This window comes from Ursus arctos, unplaced genomic scaffold (genome assembly GCF_023065955.2).
Source record: "Ursus arctos isolate Adak ecotype North America unplaced genomic scaffold, UrsArc2.0 scaffold_36, whole genome shotgun sequence".
Taxonomy (NCBI): domain Eukaryota; kingdom Metazoa; phylum Chordata; class Mammalia; order Carnivora; family Ursidae; genus Ursus; species Ursus arctos.
Window position 1 is genome coordinate 15,723,175 of NW_026623050.1, and position 22,278 is coordinate 15,745,452.

General features: G+C 40.5%; 1 protein-coding gene across 3 annotated transcripts in view; it reads right to left on the minus strand.

The window, feature by feature from the left end:
* ATP8B4 (ATPase phospholipid transporting 8B4 (putative)) overlaps window positions 1-18,804 on the minus strand; it is a 226,417-nt gene extending 207,613 nt beyond the window's left edge. The window contains exons 1-2 of one of the 3 annotated variants that reach the window (XM_026518454.4): window positions 18,430-18,804; window positions 6,812-6,880 (exon numbers count right to left, since the gene is read on the minus strand). In XM_026518454.4, the coding sequence (XP_026374239.2) occupies window positions 6,812-6,839 (28 nt within the window). In that variant the 5' untranslated portion in view covers window positions 6,840-6,880; window positions 18,430-18,804. Of the gene's footprint in view, window positions 1-6,811; window positions 6,881-7,420; window positions 7,561-18,216; window positions 18,388-18,429 lie in introns of those variants that run through there. The other 2 variants (XM_026518456.4, XM_044391066.3) reach the window with 2 other exon arrangements.
* Window positions 18,805-22,278: the final 3,474 nt, after the last annotated feature.

Consider the following 22,278-nt stretch of genomic DNA (forward strand, 5'->3'; position numbering starts at 1 on the left):
TTTAAAGAGAAGTTAGTACCTATTATTCTTACACTGTTCCATAAAATAGAAGAGGAAAGAATCTTCCAAATTCATTCTATGAGGCCAGCATTATCCTGATACCAAAACCAGATAAAGACACTACAAAAAAAGAGAACTACAGGCCAATACCTCTGCTGAACACAGATGTAAAAATCCTCAACAAAATACAGCAAGCTAAATCTAACAATACATGTAAAAAAATCATTCACCATGATCAAGTGGGACTTATTCTCAGGATGCAAGGGTAATTCAATATTTGCAAATCAATCAACATAATACATTACATCAATAAGGGAAAGAAAAACCATACAATCATTTCAATAGATACAGAAAAAGCATTTGACAAAAGTACAACATCCACTCATTGAAAAAAACTTTCAAGTAGGTTTAGAGGAAACATACCTCAACATAATAAAGGCCATCTATGAAAAAGCCACAGCTAACATCTATCCTTAACGGTGAAAAACAGAGCTTTTGCTCTAAGATCAGGAACAAGACAAGGGTGTCCATTCCCACCACTTTTATTCAACATAGTACTGCAAGTCCTAGCCACAGCAGTCAGACAACATAAATAAAAGTCATCCAAATTGGTAAGAAAGAAGTAAAATTTCCACTATTTGCAGATGACATGAGACTGTATGTAGAAAACCCTAAAGACTTCACCAAAAAACTACTAAAGACAGAGCACCTGGGTGGCTTAGTCAGTTGAGCACCCAACTCTTGATTTCGGCTTGGGTCATGGTCTCAGGGTTGTAGGATTGAGCCCTGAGTCGGGCTCCACAGTCAGTCAAGTGGCTGCCTTCAGTTCGAATCATGATTCCAGGTTCCTGGGATTGAGCCCTGCATCGGACTCTGTGATCAGCAGGGAGTCTGCTTTTCCCTCTGTCCCCCTTCGCCTGTGTTTATTCTCACTTGCACTCTCTTTCTCTCAAATAAATTAAAAAAAAAAAAACTACTGGAACTAATAAACGAATTCAGTGAAGTCACAGGATATAAAAATATATAGAAATCCATTATATTTCTACTCGCTAATAATAAAGTAGCAGAAAGAGAAATTAAGAAAAGAGTCCCATTTATAATTGCACCAAAAATAATAAAATACCTAGGAATAAACTTAACCAAGGAGGTGAAAGACCTGTACTGTGAAAACTATAAAATGTTCATGACAGAAATTGAACACAAATGAAAAGATATTCTATGCTCATGTATCGGAATGAATTTTGTTAAAATGTCCATACTACCCAAAGGAACCTGCAAATTTAATGCAATCCCTATCAAAATGCCAAGAACATTTTCCACAGAACTAGAATAATCTTAAAATTTGTATTGAAAGACCCTGAGGAGCCAAAGCAATCTTGAAAAAGAACAAAACTGGAGGTATCACAACCCCAGATTTCAAGGTATACCCAAAAGCTATAATAATCAAAACAGTATGGTACCGGCACACAAAAAAAATAGACACATAGATCAGTGGAACAGAAAACCCAAAAATAAGCCCACAATTATATGGTCAATTAGTCTTTGACAAAGCAGGAAAGAATATGCAATGGGAAAAAGACAGTCTCTTCAACCAATAGTGTTGGGAGAACTGGACAGCTGCAGGCAAAAGAATGAAATTGGACCACTTTCTCACACCATACACAAAAATAAACTCAAAATGGATCAAGGACCTAACTGTAAGACCTGAAACCATAAAGATCCTAGAAGGGATCACAGGCAGTAATTTCTTGGACATTAGCTGTAGTAATATTTTTCTAGATATGTCTCCTGATGCAAGGGAAATGAAAGCAAAATAAACTATTGGGACTACATCAAAATAAAAAGCTTCTGCACAGCAAAGGAAACAATCAACAAAACTAAAAAGACAGCCTACTGAATGGGAGAAGATTTTTGCAAATGACATATCAAATAAAGGGTTAGTATCCAAAATATATAAAGAACTTATACAACTCAATGCCAAAAAAACCCAAATAACCCAATTTAAAAATGGGCAGAAGACATGAACAGACATTTCTCCAAGATATACAGATGGTCAACAGACACATGAAAAGATTATCATCACTCATCATCAGGGAAATTCAAATCGAAACCACAATGAGCTATCACCTCACACCTATCAGAATGGCTAAAATCAAAACACAAGAAACAACTATTGTTGGTGAGGATGTGGAGAATAAGGAACCCTCATGCAGTGTTGGTAGGAATGCAAACTGGAGCAGCCATTGAAGAAAATATGGAGGTTCTTCAAAAAATTAAAAATGGAATTATCATATGATCCAGTAATTCCACTACTGGGTATTTAACTAAGGAACACAAAAACAGTAATTTGAAGGAGTATGTGCACCCTTGTTTATTGCAGCGTTATTTACATTGCCAAACTGTAGAAGCAGCCCAGTGTCCTTTGGTAAATAACTGGATAAAGAAGTGGTATATATACACAATAGAATATTATTCACCCATAAAAAAAGAATGAAATCCTGCCATTTGCAGTGACATGGACAGAGTCAGAAAGTTTACTGCTAAGTAAAGTAAATCAGTTAGAGAAAGACAAATACCTGATGATTTCATTCATATGTGGAATTTAAGAAACAAAATTAAGTGAACAAAGAAAAAAAGAGACAACCCAAAAACAGACTTTTAACTACAGAGAACAAACTGATGGTTACCAGAGGGCAGGGGTGGCTGATGGGTGAAACAGACGAAGGAAATTAAGAGTAACTTATAATGAGCACAGAGTAATGTATACAATTATTGAATCACTATATCATACATCTAAAACTAACATAACACTATGTTAACTATACTGGAATTAAAATTAAAAAGCAAATAGGGGGGTGCCTGGGTGGTGCAGTCCTTAAGCATCTGCCTCCGGCTCAGGGCGTGATCCCAGCATTCTGGGATCAAGCGCCACATCAGACTTCTCCGCTAGAAGCCTGCTTCTTCCTCTCCCACTCCCCCTGCTTGTGTTCCCTCTCTCTCTGGCTGTCTCTCTCTGTCAAATTAATAAATAAAATCTTTAAAAAAATATAAATAAATAAATAAATAAATAAATATAAAAAGCAAATAGAAAATAATCATGTTTGAAATATCTGAGTCAATTAGCTGGAATTTTTTACATCTTGAAGAATGTGAGAATTATATGAATATGGTGATGATAAATAATAAAGCATATAGGAGAGAAAATTATTATTTCCCAAAACACCATGTTCGGCTTGTTATATTTTCATGTATATTATCTATGGCCCAAGCTTCCTGATGATGTTGTGGAAGTTTATATAAATGTAAGTACACTTTTGTTGCAGATATTCAGTATCTCACTGCGGTAAAGTATCACCTCTTCATGATTTTTCCCCCCAACAATCCCAGGCTGATTAGAAGGTCTCTAGTCTGTACTCCTCTGGCAAATACACTACTTGTAGTAATGGTTAGCAAAATATTTTAAGTTATTGTTGCTACTGTAAACTTAGCAATTATGTGAGGATACATGCATTTATTGAACTGTAAAAATCTACTTGAAGTCAAGAAAGGTTGGCACTTCCTAGCATATCATAGGGGCTCAAAATGTTTGTTGACTGACTGCATAGCAAATGGATAGGTTATAACAGCTCTCCAGCCTATGAAGAAATCTGTAGGAACTGATGTAACCCAAAGATGTATCATTCCCAATCATGATAATGCTAATGATGGTGTCAGTTTTCTCTGAGAATCTGTGCCAAAGCAGATACAGACCCAGGTATGTGGACAAAATATTTAGCCTCATTAGACAGCAAAGACTGGTGGTCTGTAAAGTGAAATTCTGTGTAAGGAAGATCATAAAGTTGCATTCCTCATAAAAACACTGTCAATTAACTAATTCATTGTCCATTAAAAATAGAATATTTTTATTTGATTTTTGTGCCAAATCTATATAGCAGTTGGACTGGACTTTTCCAAAATTCTATATATGAAAAACTGTTCTAAATTTAAAAGAAAATAAAGGGATTAAAATCCAAACACAATGTGTGAACATTTATTAGATACTGTACCAAAAATATAAACCAGCTCTGAGAAATAAGATGTTGCAGGGACAAATGGATAAATTGAAAAATGGAATCTATGTTATTTATCAATGTTATATTTCTAGGGTGTAGTGACAATATTGTGGTTATATAGGAGAATATCCTTGTTCTTAGAAGATTCTTCTAGGGATGCAAAGATGATTCAGTATCCACAAATCAACCAGTGTCACACGCCACATTAACGAAATGAAAGATAAAAATCATATGATCACATCAACAAATGAAGAAAAAGCATGCAAGAAAATGTAACATTCATTCATGACAAAAGCTTTAGAGGGGCGCCTGGGTGGCACAGCGGTTAAGCGTCTGCCTTCGGCTCAGGGCGTGATCCCGGCGTTATGGGATCGAGCCCCACATCAGGCTCTTCCGTTATGAGCCTGCTTCTTTCTCTCCCACTCCCCCTGCTTGTGTTCCCTCTCTCGCTGGCTGTCTCTATCTCTGTCAAATAAATTTAAAAAAAAAAATTAAAAAAAAAAAAGCTTTAGAAAGTGGGTATAGAGGGCACATATCTCAACGTAATAAAGACCATGTATAACAAACCCACAGCTAACATCCTCCTCGGTGGTGAAAAGCTGAAAATATTTCCTATAAGATCAGAGGCAAGGGGCGCCTGGGTGGCACAGCGGTTAAGTGTCTGCCTTCGGCTCAGGGCGTGATCCCGGCGTTATGGGATCGAGCCCCACATCAGGCTCCTCTGCTATGAGCCTGCTTCTTCCTCTCCCACTCCCCCTGCTTGTGTTCCCTCTCTTGCTGGCTGTCTCTCTCTCTGTCAAATAAATAAATAAAATCTTTAAAAAAAAAAAAAAAAAGATCAGAGGCAAGAGGAGGATATCCACTCTTGCCACTTTTATTTAACATAGTACTAGAAGTCCTAGCCACAGCAATCAAATAAGGGAAAGAAATTAAAGGCACCCAAATTAGTAAAGAAGTAAAACTGTCACTATTCGTAGATGACAATGAACAGCTGGGAGTATATCAAACTAAAAGGCTTCTGCCCAGTGAAGAAAACCATCAACAAAATGAAAAGACGGGGTGCCTGGGTGGCGCAGTCAATTAAGCATCTGACTCTTGGTATCACCTCAGGTTGTGATCTCAGAGTCATGAGATCAAGCCCCGAGTTGGCTCCACACTCAGTGTGGAGTCTGCTGAAGTTTCTCTCTCCCTCTGCCTCTGCCCCTCCCCCCCACTCGCTCTAAAATAAATTATAAAATCTTAAAAAAAAAAAAAAACACAACCTACTGAACGGGAGAAGATATTTGTAAATGATGTATCCAGTAAGGGGTTAATATAAAGAATTCATACAACTCAAGATAAAAAAAGTTAAAACTTGGCAGAGGACCTGAATAGACATTTTTCCAGAGAAGATATACAGATGGCCAACGGACGTATGAAAAGACGCTCAACATCACTAAGCATCGGGGAAATACAAATCAAAACCACAATGAGCTATCACCTAACAACTGTCAGAATAGCTAGAATCAAAAAGACAAGAAATAAGAAGTGTTGGTGAGGATATGGAGAAAAGGGAACTCTCGTGCACTGTTTGTGGGGAAAGCAAATTGGTACAGCCACTATGAAAAACAGTATAGAGGTTTCCCAAAAGATTAAAAATAACACCACACAACCCAGCAATTCCATCTCTGGTTATTTACGTCAAGAAAACAAAAACCCTAATTCAAAAAGATATATGCACTCCTACGTTTATTGCAGTATTACTCATAATCGTCAAAGTGGAAGCAATCTAAGTGTCCACCAATAGATGAATGGATAAAGATCTGCTACACACACACACACACACACACACACACACACACACACACACAGGATTACTATTCAGTCATTAGAAAGAATGAAATCTTGTCAGTTGTGACAACATGAGTGGACTTAGTGGGTATTACGTTTAGTGAAATAAGTCAGACAGAGAAAGACAAATACCATATGATTTTACTTATATGTGGAATCTAAAGAACAAGTGGATAAACAAAGCAAAATAGAAACAGACTCATAGGGGCGCCTGGGTGGCACAGCGGTTGGGTGTCTGCCTTCGGCTCAGGGCGTGATCCCGGCGTTATGGGATCAAGCCCCACATCGGGCTCTTCCGCTATGAGCCTGCTTCTTCCTTTCCCACTCCCCCTGCTTGTGTTCCCTCTCTCGCTGGCTGTCTCTATCTCTGTCGAATAAATAAATAAAATCTTAAAAAAAAAAAAAAAAAAGAAACAGACTCAAACACAGAGGACAAACTGGCGGTTGCCAAAAGGAAGTGTGGGTAAGGAGATGGGCGAAATAGGTAGAGGATTAAAAAGTACAAACTTCCGAGAAGTCACAAGAACATAAAGTATTGCATAGAGAATATAAAAGTAATGTAATAACTTTGCATGATGCCAGATGGTAATTATACTTATAATGAGCATTTCATAATGTATATAAGTATCAACTCACTATGTTATACAACTGAAGCTAATATAATATGGTTTGTCAACTACAATTAAAACTTTTTTTAAGGACACAAGGGAACTTGCTGGGGTGATAGAAATATTCTGTATCTTGTTTTGGGGCGATAATTAGACAGGTGTATACAACTGTCAAAACTCAAACTGAACACTTAAGATTTATGTGGGGTTTTTTAATATATAAATTACACCTCCAGAAAATAAAATGAAGTGAAATTTTAAAAAGTAAAATAAAAATTAAGTCATCTTCACTTTATGTCATCTGAAGAGCTCAATACTTACCAAGAGATTTCTTTTCACTGCAGAACATTATTGGACCTGATTATGTTTCACCAGGTTTCAACAGCTGGTCTATATAGAAAACAAGAAAAGTACACATGAGTATTTTTTAAATGTTCATTAACCATAAATTTCCACCTTTTAACTTTCTTCCTAGTCAAATCTAGACAACTAGGAATCATTGGCACAATAATGAATAACAGATTCCATTTATCAGGTTTAAATCTAACTAGATAATAATTCTACACAAAAGTAATCTATTTGTATTATATGCTATGTGAATCAACGTAAAATAAGCCCAAGTGTGCCATTCAATGTGGCATTAAAATTGAGTCAAATTCTCTAATGTATCCCAAACAATCCAAAATAATGAATATATTTTGGGCGATGCTACAACATCTGCTTTTTATTCAAGTGCCATTAGATGATTCCTTCCCAGAGCTAGCCCTGGGAACCACTGCAAAATCACAGGAGCTTCACGTAAGAGGACCTTGCCAGCCAGGCTGACACTTCAAAAATCTTCCTCAGTTCCTTCTCTGTATAGTCTTCTCCAGTCTTTTCTACCAAAAAAGCCAGAATAATATGAATAAAATAATGAATAAAATGAAATACCTTTCCATCTTTCCCCACATATGATCCAATTATGGTAAACTCTATTAGAAGATTTAGAATAAAGAAAGGGACAAATGATTAAGCATTTAGAACCCGACAGACTGTAGAAAGGAACTCAGGGACCTTTGCAAACACAAGACAGGGTAAGCAGAGGTACTGAGCACATGCTCTTTCGGTTTGAAAGAGAAATGACTTAGTCGCTTCCTGCTCAAAGAAGCGCTGTGGCAGGATGCAGTGAACACACATAAAGAAGAAGTTCGTCAGTCATATAGAGACCAGAGGAGAGGAACAGTCAATGCTTACAGTTTAGTTACAAGAAAGGAGGATGCAGAGGAAATTCATCAACAGCCACTGCTCCACTACAAATCTCTAAGAAGTCTGAAACCATCACTATTTCTCCCTGTCATGGTGGCCCCAGATCCATGAGTTCCCTTCTGCCACCCCCAGGAAAAGTAGCAACCTGCTGAGGGCACAGCTACTCCTGAATGCGCCTGACAAGCAGGGCCACTGACCCTGTGTGACACGTGTTGCTTTTCTAGGGACTGGTCACTAAAAACAACGAATCTGCACAAGAAAATGGGGGAACTGCGGCCAGGTGCTGCTAGAAGCAGGGATAAGTCCTTAAATGTTAAATATAACCCATCACTAACTCTTCTGTTTCTCCCCCCTAATACCTTCTACCAACTGTGCTGCCCAAGATAAGCCCCACCACCACCACAGCCCCAGGCGTCTGGTTGCCTCTAGGAATGCCTGCTGATGAGGGACTGTTTTTTCCTGCATTGCTCTGCTCCAGCCTTAGGCACCTATAGACCAGGGTCCACCTTGAAGCAGAGTCATCTTTATAAAAGTTAAATGGCATCTTGTCACATCCCTGATAAAAATCCTCCAATCACTTCCCATTGGTCTTAGAAAAAAAGATCAAATTCTAACATGACTCCTTGGACCCTCCACAACCTGGTCCCTGTTCATTTTTCTAGCCGGATTTCCCATCACTTTCCTCACTGCCCCCATTCTTCCTTGCACCCCATCATGTCTATACTCCAGAAATACTCAGCTCAGCTTCCTTCCACCTGGGAGCCCAACACATGCTCTGCCCCCTGGTATAATAACCACCTAACCCATCCAACCCCTAAACCTAACTCCTACTTATATTTCCAATATCAACTTGTATATCACTTCCTCTGCAAGGCCTCTCTGATCCCCCAAATCAGAGATAGGGGCACCTGCATGTGCTCTCATATAATCCAGAACTTCCCATGAGAGCCCCTATCACTCCAGAACATATTTGCGTATTACGTTATATTGGCTGTGTCCTCATTAGTCTACAAATTCCAGTAGGGCAGGGACCTCATCTGTCTGGTCCACAGCTGTATCTCCAGTATCTAATGCATGACTGCATATAGTAATGCTCAATAAATATTTGCTAAAGAATGAATAAGGTCTTTAATTTCTATTAGAAAAGGGCCAAGGGCATTGACATAAAAAGGTACTTCCCTTTTTAAATTTTTTGTACTGAAGTATAATTAAAGATTTATTTATTTGAGGGGCGCCTGGGTGGCTCAGTCGTTAAGCGTCTGCCTTCAGCTCAGGGCGTGATCCCGGCGTTATGGGATCGAGCCCCACATCAGGCTCCACCGCTGGGAGCCTGCTTCTTCCTCTCCCACTCCCCCTGCTTGTGTTCCCTCTCTCGCTGGCGGTCTCTAATAAATAAATAAAATATTAAAAAAAAGATTTATTTATTTGAAAGAGAGAGAGAGGAGGGAGAGAATCTTGAAGTAGACTCCCCACTGAGTGCAAAGCCCAACACGACCCTGAAATCATGACCTGACCCGAAATCAAGAGTTGGACACTCAACCAACTGAGCCACCCAGATGCCCCTGTATTGAAGTATAATTAACATACAATGTTATATTAGTTTCAGGTGTACCACGTATGGATTTGACAATTCTATGCATTACTCAACGCTCACCACAATAAGTGTAAAGGCACTTCCCTTTTAGCAACTATCCCTTCCCAGAACCCAACCCCACATGCCAGAATGTCTTAGATTTTCCCAAGCTGGGGGCCACCATGCTTTTCTCATCTACTCCCTCCTTCTGGCCAGTCCCCATCCTCTTTTATACCCCCCATCTCCAGCCTGGGACAAACCTCAAAGATCAACATTTGCTTAGCAATAGGAAGAGTGTTGCAGGCAAACTGAAGAACAGAAAGAAGAGAAATATTTGCAAAGCTTGGAGGAGAAAAAAGGAGGCACTCAAGCTACTTTTTTAAAAAGAAGGAAAGAAAAGATACACTGAAAAGATTTTTTTTGAGGTAAGGCCTTCTTGCAAGGAATTATAAGGATGGGGCGCCTGGGTGGCTCAGTCAGTTGTGACTGCCTTCAGCTCAGGTCATGATCCCAGGGTCCTGGGATCTAGCCCTGTGTGGGGTTCCTTGCTCAGTGGGGGGCCAGCTTTTCCCTCTGCCCCTCCCCCCACTTGTGCTGGAGTGCTGCTCGCTCTCTCTAATAAAATCTTTTAAAAAAATAAAATAAAATAATCGGGACACCTGGGTGGCTCAGTTGTTAAGTGTCTGCCTTCGGCTCAGATCATGATCCCAGGGTCCTGGGATCAAGCCCCCACATCAGACTCCTGCTCAGCAAGAAGCCTGCTTCTCCCTCTCTCACTCTCCCCTTGCTTGTGCTCCCTCTCTCGCTGTGTCTCTGTCAAATAAATAAAATCTTTTAAAAATAAAATAATAAAAGAAATAAAGAAATAATATGGATAAAAGAGTTTTCATCCAAGGACTATCTTTGTTCTAAAAAACAGTCACAAAAGATACAAAATGGGAGCAGGCTGAATGGATTCTGTGACAATGACATCTGGATCTGGTGGCCCCATCTGGCCAGCCAGTTAAGGCTCCTCTGCAAGTTCTAAGCCAACTTGTTAGGGCTTTAAAATTCTCTCCTGAGACTAAGTCAACATATGTTTTCATGGGTTCGGAGTCCCGGGAGCAGGTAAAAGGAAGAATGATTCTTTAAGAAAGAGGGCAAAAGGGATTCTACACCCTGACAGGTGGCAATTAGAATGTAGGCAGAAGAAATTCAATCTCTCAGGAACTTAATAAGAGTACTGGCCACTGGCCAACTTACTCTTTCTTAATGGTTTGCTACATTGCTTTAATGGTTTAGTACTAACAGACAACCAGTTCAAAAGATGAATATATAATATAAACGCCACCAAAGCATATATATCAATGATATCACCACTTCCCTCTCTTATTTTAGATACTTCTGCAAACACTTCTCATTTTAACAGCTCCTAGGCAAACAAACAAAGCAATACCATATCCTTCCTAAAACTACCTCTAAGCCATACAGCTATTTCATGCTTTTAATTTCTCTAATACCTCATTCCAAAAGGTCTTCAAAACCTTTTTTTATTTCAAAGATACTGAATAAACTCATTTTGTGAATTTTAGCTGTTTTGACTTTTGTAGAAAATCTTCTCCACTTTATAATTAATCCAGAGTGATTATACATTCACAATTGTAAATATTAATATTTCTACAAGACTTGTCAAAGTTTTTTCTTATTAATGATCCTATCCAAGTGTTTTCACTCCCTAAGACAGAAAGTTACAACAAAAAATCAAGAATTGACCTTCAGGCTCGTGTTTCCTCCAATCCAATACTTTCCCTGTAACAGCAGCAATTCCAGGCATACTTAACAGAGGAGTCACACTAATGTAGCAGATTCTAGTTTAACTTTGAAGAAGTGAAATTTAGTGCTTTTATTCTTGGACATTTATCAACTCACCAAAATACTCCAGCTGACACGAATTCTAAAAGATGTCCGAGTAAAGAAAAAGCCATCTTTTGTTGAACTTTCAGACCAGCTAAGGTCTAAGGAAATGGTGTGGACAAATAAGGTGGGAGAAAAGGTTTGCTAATGTGAAATCTAGCTCTAGAAGTAGGAACTTAGGATTCCGAAATTCAACCATTTCCAAATGCTGAAGCAAAAAATATCTGTACGAATACTCCTTGTTTTTGATATCACCCCAAAGTAGAGGAAATAGAAAAAGGAAAGCTGCTGGCAGGTCTCATTTAATTCTTGGTTTTGTCTTATGCAGGGGATTAAGATGGTGCTTTCCTTGTGTGAAAGTCGGGGGGGGGGTAGAAGAAAAAGGTATAGGGACACCTGGGTGGCTCTACCTCTCTCCCTGCTCATGCTCTCTCTCACTCTCTTGCTTTCTTTCTCTCAAATAAATAAAATCTTAAAAAGAGAGAGAGAGAGGTATGGAAAAAGAGGAAGACAGAGAAAGGAGTGGCTAATGGCTAAGTAATAGCAAAGGGCTTTTATATATATGAATTCATTTCTAAAGGCAACGAGTGGTTTTTTTCAGAAAAGATTGAAAGTTATGCTTCCATCAGATTTTTTTTTACATTTCCAGTTCAGGTTTTGAATCTTGGTTACAAAAGACAGTTCTTCTAATGCAAAAAATTACAAAGTCAAAGGAAGACTCTAGTTTGTTCAGGGAAAATCAGGAGCTGGTTTCAGACACCTTGAGACTGAGGGTGATAAGACGTCCAAGTTAGAAATGCTACTTAAGCAGCTATATGCAAAGAGAGCATCCTGTCCATAACAGGATTTCACAAGGTCTCTGCCTATAGTGGAAATGGGTACACCTAATTGCAGGGGACTCCACATTTTAAACAAAGGATTAAAATGGAGATTCCCTTTAATGATCTAAGGCCATTGAACAATCAGGTTATTATAGTTAATTCCCCCTGCTCCAATTCCACAATCACCAAGCAACCTGCTGATAATAACTTGCTCTCCCACAGAAGTCTGTCTACAGGGAAAGAGCGCACTAGTCATGCCTGCCGAAGTGAACGTTCTGGTCCTCCTGACAGTTATATTACATGTTTTAAATTAATAAATTATCATCCTTATTTTATATTACCAGTCTCCTGAGCTAATATTAGTCTAACTCAGAAAGATAAATCTGGTGTCGGTATGCTGTTGAATTACAGTCCAAAATCGACAGGATAAACAATCCATTCTAGATGCAGTAAATTCACCAAGAGGCCTCCGAGGGAACAGCCATTCCACTGATCGGCTCAAGGGGCAGCAGGATGTGGTGGTTGGAAGCTTGTCCTTTGGAGTCAAACAGGCTAACCTTGGATTCCTACTTTTTCCACTAATTCATTACAGAATCCAGGGCAAATATACTCAGAACCTACTGGATGGGCTGCTGGGGATGGGGACACATGATGAAAAGGCTCATTAGATATTAGTTATGTTGAAGGCAGCCTTCTGAACTTTGACAAAGTTTGTCAAATAAACATTAGGATGAAATGAGGACAGTGAGTCTAACTTCCTTCAAGACATTTCTACAATAAAGCAAAGGAGATACGTGTGAATGGATAACGAAACTTTAAAGAGGAGATGTGTTTGTAATGGGGCACAGCCCTGGGGGTAAACTGAGGGGAGGGTAAACGGTGGAAAGAGAAAGACTGAAAATACTAGGTAGGGTGACAGAAAGGCAAAGGAATTGGAGGAGATCAGAGAAGAAAGGGGGAAGAAAGGAGCTGAGGCAGTAGAGGAAAAGAGAGGAGCAGTGGATGCTAAGAGAGCAACATGGGACACATTCCTGGCAGCTTCTCCTTACCTTCCCAGAGTGCTGCCCAGGTGAACCCATTCCTGCCTGTCTTCAAATCAGAATCTAGAGAGGAACCAGAGTGCCTCCCTGGGGGGATCCTACTCTCCAGTTCTCAGGACTCAGGGACAAATGGACCAGAGGAGAAAGGATCCATACAGCTTCAATAAACCCAACCCCAGACCTCACCCCTTGTGAGGACCTCCCATCTTCTTCTCTCTTCTCCCCTCTCTGCTCTCTGCTTGCCTTCCTCATTCCCCAGCTCTGCTTTCTCCTCTTCTTTGGAAACACTGTACTATACTTGGAAACACTATACCATAGACACTTTTAGGATAATACAATTCCAATCCCAGCTAGCTACTCTCTATCTAGTGTTACTTTGGCCAAGTCACTTCCCCTTCCTAAGCCTCAATCTTCGAATCTGTAAAATAGGGACAATAATGCCTTCCTCCTAGAGTTGCTGTGAGGGTAAATATACATGTAAATACGGTTCATTACATAAAACTGTGTTCCCTTCCCACCTCCCATTTGTCTTTTCTTCTACTCCCTCCCTTTTTTCCTCTTTCAATCTCCCATTTTCCCTTCCCTGTTTTCTTAACTTTCCTTCATGTTTTTCACTCAGGCACTTGCTTCCTAACCCAACTCACCTTGCCTCTGAGGACTAAGCCAACCAAGAATGGAAAGGAGGGGGGCTGACTGAGGGAGGGGGGGCAGCGCCAGGGCGGATATCGGTAAGCCTTGAAAAGTCTGCCTGCCTGAGCAATAGTGGCATCTGAGGATGGGAAGCTGGAGGGCAGGATCAGGGAACCAGCCCCTTCTCGCCTCCCTCCCCTGCCCTCCATCTTCTCTGGTCCTACCCTTTTCCCTTTCCTTCCTCAGGCTCCAGGTTCCCAAAGGCAAAAAAGCAAAGCCTCAGTAAGTCCTCCCACCCTTGGACAAGACGACCTTGTGGTCATATCTGTTGGCAACCCTGCCTACAGGCCCAAGAATATTCCCTGGGGCCCTCAGTGCCAGGCCCCTGAGGGATGGAGGAGGTGAGGCTGAAGCACAGCGATAAGACCCAGGAAAGGGAGATCCTGGTACCGCAGGGAAATCTCAGCCTTGGGAGGAATGAGTGAGCTTCTGTCATGCACGTGTGCAGCATTGAATATGATGTGTGGGTAGGAGGTATAGTGTTTTAATCATGTTTATTGTCAGTGACAGCTGCCAACAGCCATAGCACTTGTTGACTGTCCATAATGGACAAAAGTACAAGTGAACACAATTTAAGCCTGTGTGTGTGTGTGTGTGTGTGTTAGTGATCATTGTACAGCCAAATTTATAAATTGCTTAGCAATTAGATATAATTACCATTCCCTAACAAATTATTCTATTTCCTATATAATGTGTATTAGATTAATTTTGTTGTGAGTTGTCATGTCAACACTGCGGTCTGTTTATATTCTGTTAGGCATGCAGCTGTTACCCAGCCACAAGATTCTGAAGTGGTGGGAACGCTGCTTCCCTTCCTCCTCTTGTTTATCCCCCGCTCACTTTCATCTTTGCTCCCCTCATTTCTTTTTCTGTTTCTCTGTCTTTCCCAGCCTACTCTTGCTGCCTCTCTAGTGCACTTTTGCCCTCGTGCTGCCCTTCTCTCCCAAACATGTCTCCCCTGCCTTCCTCATCTTCCTTCCCCTCTCACTTCCCTTTTCCTCCACCATTCCATGAGTCAGACAGCTGGGCTTGGCCCTGCCAGCTCTGTAACATCCAGCAAGTTCCCTCTCTTCTAAGTCCTGGGTTTCTGTAAACAGGGACAATCAGAGTAACTCACAGGATCATCAGGCATGCCTACAAAGAAATTAGCACCAGTGCCTCCTGCTACAAAGTTAGGACTCAAGAAACAAAAGCTGTATTTTTTTCTTAAATGTATGTTTAACTCTCCATAAGTAAAAACCTCCTGCCAGGAGCTCCTGGGTGGCTCAGTCAGTTGGGCATCTGCCTTCAGCTCAGGTCATGATCGAAGACTCTGGGATCCAGCCCCGCATCAGGCTCCCTGCTCAGTGCGGAGCCTGCTTCTCTTTCTCCCTCTGCCTGCTCCCCCCGCTTGTGCTCTGTCAAATAAATAAAATCTTAAAAACAAAAACAAAACCCTCCTGTCAAATTTGAACATCAGGAAGGACGGCTCTCAAACACTTATTAGGTACCTATTTTTTAATTTTTTAAGATTTTATTTATTTATTTGAGAGAGAGAGAACATGAGTGCGGCAGGGTGGGGGCATGGGAGTCATAGACAATCTCAAGCCGACTCCGTGCACTGAGCGCAGAGCCCGGTGCAGGGCTCGATCTCACAACCCTGAGATCATGAACTGAGCTGAAACCAAGAGTCGGACTCTTCACTGACTGAGATACCTAGGTGCCCATTTGGGTGCCTCTTCTACGTCAAACCTGGGCTGGGTAGAGGGAGGCAAGTACTGTTAGGTCCTACATCTGTCCTTCAAAAGCCTGTAGTCTGGGAAAGATAAAAACAAATACACAGATCATTTGAATGGCTATGACGGAAGCAAGGACTGGGCACCATGGAGACACCAAGCCTGCTTTGCAGAGTCAGATAGGGCGTCACAGAAAGTGATTCTGAGTTGAATCCTTTTGAAAAGGAAACAGTTTTCCCAACAAAATGAGGTAAGGACGGACAAAAGGAACAGCTTGTGGAAAGACCAAGTATTGCGAAAGGGAAGGGAAGGGACAGTTTGGGGAGCAGTGACAGTCATGGCAAGGAGATTAGAGGGGGCATGGAGCTGGCCAGACAGAGATGGATTCTAAAAGAAGCGATCATCTTCATCATTGTTGTCATCATCGTCACCACCATTTACTTGGTAGTTGGCCTTGTGCTAAGCACCTGACATATGTCATCTCATTTAATCCTCATCAAAATTCTATAGGCAAGGACTATCATCCTCGTTTGATGATAAGGTGACACAGGGCAGGGCTGTGTTCAAGACCTGCAGGTAATGGGGAGGTGGAAGAGGTCTCTCAGAGAAGGATATGGTTAGAATCCAGCCCCTCCTTGTCCACGGTTACTGCACTCTGTGTGTCTCTATGCAAGCACATGCTATCAGCACTTTCAGGAAGGTTACTCTCATAGCATGGCCTGGCATGGAAAGAGATGGGGGAGCAATGACAACAGGCAAGTGGAGCTGGATTCTAGAAATGTTTCTGCAGTTGCATTGACAGCATTTATAAATGGTCCATATGTTGGCGTGCAGAACAAGGAAGAATCTGGGTTGCCTTAGAGGTTTTTGGCTCAGGACAATGAGGGGACAGGGGTGCCATTAACTAAAATGACAAGTACAGCAGGGAAGGAGGAAGGAACAGAAAACAGAGGGGCAGGAATTGGGATGGGAGAATAATAAATTCAGTTTGAACACATTAGTCTTGAAATTTCTTTTGATCATTAAAAATCCTTAGCACTAAAGAGAAAAGAGACTTAGTAGACTTGGAATCATCAACATATATGCAAGCATTGAAGTCATGGGAAATGAATGAGCTCACTCAAGAAGAACAAGAATAAAAACGATTGAGGAGAGGACAGAGGGTAAGCATGAGTAAACAAAAGGATGAGGACAGGTCCTAGGGAACACCCAACTTCCAAAGAAGTGTTGGAGAAGGATATATTGAAACGAAATGCTCAGGTTTTTCTACTGTGGTGTGTGTTCCTCTGGGCATCTAGCATGGAGCCTGACATGGGGTAGGGGCTCAACAAGCTGGAGTTGACCAAAGAAATGGAAGAGAGAGAAAGGATAAAACATTTCCGAAAATGCAATGACCAACATATTTATTATTTACATTTAATATTTAATCAGAAATTAAAATTTGAAAAATAAAATTGCTAAGAAGTCAAAAGATTTGAGGCATGAGGAACACTTGGAGGTTACCATTTTCTTGGACACCTTTTTGTGAGAAATCCTGAAAATACCAGCATCTATTTCTTGTATATGCAATACAAGCATCTAGAATACACACATTAAAAAGATTTCTAGGGGAGCTACAATTTCTAATTTACTTTGAAACAAGAGGTTAAATCTTTTCCAACTAAATGAAAATTTCCAATTAACCAGGTAAGAACTAAATAAAATCGTCCTGTGCACAAAAATGTGTCCAGGGGCACAAAAAATTACTTGATCCCTCGTTTTTAAAGATGCATGCATGATAAAACCATATAAAAGCACAAGATAAATAACTTTAGGTTTTAAAAAAATCACTCTGAATTTACATTTTGCAGTAAAGGCTAGCACAGAACAACACCCAAGCAAAGGTGACCATTCAGGAATACATGTTGATAATTCCACACACAGTCTTATATTTTCCTCCTCTCCTTTCTAATAAGCCTTCAGCCTCCAATTAAAATTTCTCACCAACTTCCTTTCTTTTCAAAACAGCTAATTATTAACCAGGAACCTGAGACACTCTCATGTTTATCAACCAAATAGCCAGAAGTATCAATTTCTCAGTTCAGACAAATCTCAGCACTAAAAATCATACCACTCCAGCCTCGAAGGGTAGTTTAGTAACAAACTGTTCATGTTTAAAACATGAATTGGTCATAGAATAAACAATACCTTGAATGGGAAAGCTAGATACAATCCCCTTGAAAAAAAAATGAAATCAACTACTCCCAAAGGAAATGACCAACACTCACGAGCCAAAAAGAAATGGACCTAGATGCTACTCCCATTGGCCATTTAATAGGTGATGCTGGGCACCTGGATGGTTCAGTCAGTTAAGCGTCTGCCTTCAGCTCAGGTCATGGTCCCAGGGTCCTGGGTTCCAGCCCCACATCAGCCTCCCTGCTCAGTGGAGAGCCTGCTTCTCCCTCTTCCACGCCCCCTGCTTGTGCTCTCTCTCAAATAAATAAAATCTTAAAAAAAAAAAATAGGTGATCCTAGCAAAATAAAAATTTGAAAAATAAAGAAAATATTCTATTTCTCAAACCCAACTAGTTTCTAAATAATTTTTAGTAAGAGAATAATAAAGACGGTTTGCTAAACCTCAACCATACCAGAAGGTGAAAATAGCAAAACAAAAGAACAACCTAGAAAAGAGAAACAGAAAGCTCCAGTCAGCCCGGAGCTGACTTTCCTCTTGGCCTCACCAACCCTTGAATGCTCCCCCCAGACTCACCTCAGCCTGGACCTAACCCTCTCTCCCAAAAAGGAGGATGCGGGGAGATCAAACAGGTACCCATTCCATGATCATGTCAATGAGAACAATGAGAAAAGCAATTAAATAGAAAACAAAAAGCTCTAGCAATTAAATAGAAAACAAACTGGGTCTCTAGGGGACATTCTTGAAAACCTGAGATCAACTCCCGGAAAAACACTCTTGACCACTTACCGCTACCGGAAGCTGCTAGATGGCAGATCAGAATCAGCATCTCATCAGAAAAAGAAGATGGCTTTGTAGGAAAGCGGCTACGCCACCAGTGAGGAACTGGGGGAGAAAAACACTCCTTGGAAAAATACCAAAAGCCCAGAAGAGTCTCTCCTTCTAGAGTTGCCTGCTACTGCTGCCAGGGCAGAACTGGTTAATCTTGAAGAAACAAAAGGAAGCTCCCTAGAGGCTGGCTTCAGCAGGATGGCTTCCTCTGTGGGAACCAAGAGTTCAGAAGGATGGACGCGGACAACGGAAGAAGTCGCAGTTACCACTTCTGCTTACCAAACTTTCATCAGCCCTCGACTAAGAAAAATAAGCAAATATCTTCAGAGTTCCCACCTGTTTTTCCCAGAGATGAAGGAATTAGCATTTTTTAAAAATCATTGCAAGGGGAGTTTTACTATCTTATGGGTGAAAGCTAAGCACACTCAAGCAACATTTAATATGAAGAATCAAGACACTTTTTCCAAACATTCTTAATTTCAACTCAGAGTAATGCAAACAATTAATCCTTGAGGATGCCAAAAAATAAATGCACATAGGAAATGTATTTAAACTTTTTAGTTCAGAATCACGTTGAGGGGGTTCCTGTTTTTAAGATGGGATTAGATGAAAACAAAATATTTTGGTTTGTGTCTATTTTTAAAAGAAAAGATTATGTCTTCTTCTAAGTATGTCTAAACCCATTTATGGGTTTTCCAGAAGTTGCATCAGATTTGCAGTTAAGTACTGAAACCAAATACATTTTTTAAATTATTTTCCACATGTTTATTATTTTTTTTTATTATGTTCAGTTAGCCAGCATATAGTACATCATTAGTTTTTGATGTAGTGTTCAATGATTCATTAGTTGCATATAAATAACACCCAGTGCTCATCACAACATCCTTAATACCCATCAAAGGGAGGGGGATGGGGGATGGGGACACCAAATACATTTTAATCACATTTCTATAACCACAGCAAGTTGATCCTCTGCACATATCAACTCCACTCTCCTGGAAAATCCTGGTACTGAGCCCTCGCACCTCCACAGACAGCCAGATCAGAGAGAAAGGAAGGGCTTTCCCTGCCAAGCCTCCCCAGTCACAAGAAACTGTAGATTTTTTTTTGAAACGAGAGTGATGGCTTTCTTCCTTGCATGATAAAAATAACCAAGAACAGCCTATAAGACGCAATCATTTCTTTAAGACATTTAAAATGAAAAACTCTTTAAAAAGTGTTTTTAAGTATAATTTCTATACCACTTTTTAACCTACTATATTAGCAACTACTAGAAGTTTGGTAATTCCCTTTGTTGAAGAAGATAAAAAGAAATCAGCACCTTCTCCTACAATATTAGTGTAGAAGTTGGTAAAAAATTTATTTTTTTAAAGATTTTATTTATTTAACAGAGAGAGAGAACATGCACAAACAGGAAGAATAGCAGAGGGAGGGGGAGAAGCAGACTCCCTGCTGAGCAGGTACCCCTCCCACCCCCTCCACCCCCCCCCACCCCCCACCCCCCCGCTGACCAGTGCCAGGCTCAATCCCAGGACCCAGGGATCACGACCTGAGCCAAAGGTGCTCAACCAGCTGAGCCTCCCAGGTGCCCTGAAGTTGGTAAAATATTTTTAAAGGGAAACTAAGTATTGTCTATCAAATATAGAAATGTATATGTTTCCATCTCTTAGGAATTTACCCCACAGATGATCTGTACACATATCTGTATAAATGTTCATTATAGCACTGTCTGTGATAGGAAAAAACTAAAAATGGCTTGAAAATAGAGGATTAGTCCAGTAAGTGAAGACACATCCATGTAAAGGAATACTACGCAGCCATCAAGAGGGATGGAACTGGACCGAAGGATCAGATGGTCTGGGTTCAAATCTAGTTCCAGCAGAGACTAACCAGGTGACTCTGAGCAAGTTCCCAAACCTGTTTTGGCCTCGATCTTTCCTCTGTAATAAGATGAAAATTACATTACCTACCATAGAGATTTATTGTGACTAAGACAGTACCTTGAAGGACAGCAGATGGTCAATAAGTATTAGTGAGTACCAATTAAAGAGGTAGGCCTCTTTAGACGGACATGGAAAGATGTCTAAGATATACTGTCAAGTGAAAAGAGCAAGTTGCAAGAGTATGTATAGGATAATTCCATTTGGTAAAATATTTTAAATGGGCTTGCTGTTGACTGCCTGCTTCTTCCCAGTAAGATACAAGCTCCTGGAGAGCAGAGACTTCTTTCACTGTTGTATCCCTGTTTCCATAATAGGCATTCAATAAACACTTGTTGACTGAATGAATAAAAATAAGCAGAAAGAAATTTTTAACAATAGTCACCTCCAAAAAATGGTACAGGGTTGGAAGGGGTGGAAGGGCTGGTGGGCCCTGGAAAAAAATACTTCATTGGTTCTTAGAAAAGTAGTGTTTACATTTTTTACAGTGAGATTGTGTGCCAACCAATAAAAATGAAGTTCTTAGAAGATAATGGTTTTGTTTATGGGGTGCATCTTAAGATCTATGGGTGTCCCCCCTAACAGCAGACCAATGAGGGAGCAGGGATGATCCTCCCTATTACCTGATAAGTTAATGAGTCAGAAAGCAACTTATAAAAGAAGGAAAGCACAGAGCTCTCCTTTTCTCCTTGGCCTTCTATTGATCTTTCCAAAGTTAACCCTACAATCTCCAAGCCAGATCCTCTGTCCTAATCCATCAGGATCCCTCTCCTTTACCTAAACATCAACGGCACATCCCCACTGGGGATCTCAGCCCATTTCATCCTCTCCTCCTGGGAGACCTTTTCCTTCATCTTCTCACTTGCAAACCTGGCTTTAAAGGACCATTTTCTGATTCTGAGCATCTCTGGTCCCTCCCTCTTGGACATGGCCACAGACTAGGTTCGATACCATCCACTGGCACTTATTCTACAGTGTCTGCTATCTCCCCTCCCAGTTTGAGATGAGGTCTATAAGGACTGAGTCTTCAGTTTTGCAACCCCTTCTCTCTCGCACACATGCTCTCTCCCTCCCACCCATGCATGCACGCAGTCCTGCACTATTAAAAAAAAAAAAAAAAGACTGCCACATTAAGGAGCTATGTGTTGTGGTTTTGTTCCATTTGCCCAAAAGTTTTTGACATTTGAAAAAAAAAAAATTCACCAGCCCTTGTCATTCTCCCTGAAATTTCGACACTAGGGATATCTTTCTTCAGCTTCCTCAGTATATTCTTGTTAAATGCTTCTGAAAGTTCTAAATTGATTTAAAATGCTCTAGTTCTTCCTATACTAATCAGTCAGAACTGATTTAATTATATTTTGCTCCAAATTAACAACACTGATGGAATGAGGAATCCTAATGGCAGAAGAAGGTGGGACAGAAGGGCTTACCACACTCACAGTAAAACCACAGAATGACTACCTCACATTAACCTCACGCACAGAAGCTCTCATAACGCACGCACATGCGTGGGGGGCGGGGGCTAGCCATGATTTCATATTATTTTGAAATATTCATTTTAAAATGCAAGTATCTTGCCATTAAATACCCTTGGAGATAGATCTTTGGGTGTTTAAAAAATGATTTTACAGTGTCCTAGAATTATGTACTTAAAATCACAGAGCATCAGATTTATTTGTCCCATTACTTTAAGTCCCAATGCTCTTTACCCATCTCTGAAATGTAACGTTACAGCAGATGCTGCTACCCCTCTCTCAGGCCGTCTTATTGCCCACATATCACCTTGACTCTCTCCCTCACTTCATTCAGATCTGTGCTCAAAGTCACCAACTCTGAGAAGCCCACCCCGGTCAGCCTACCTAAAACA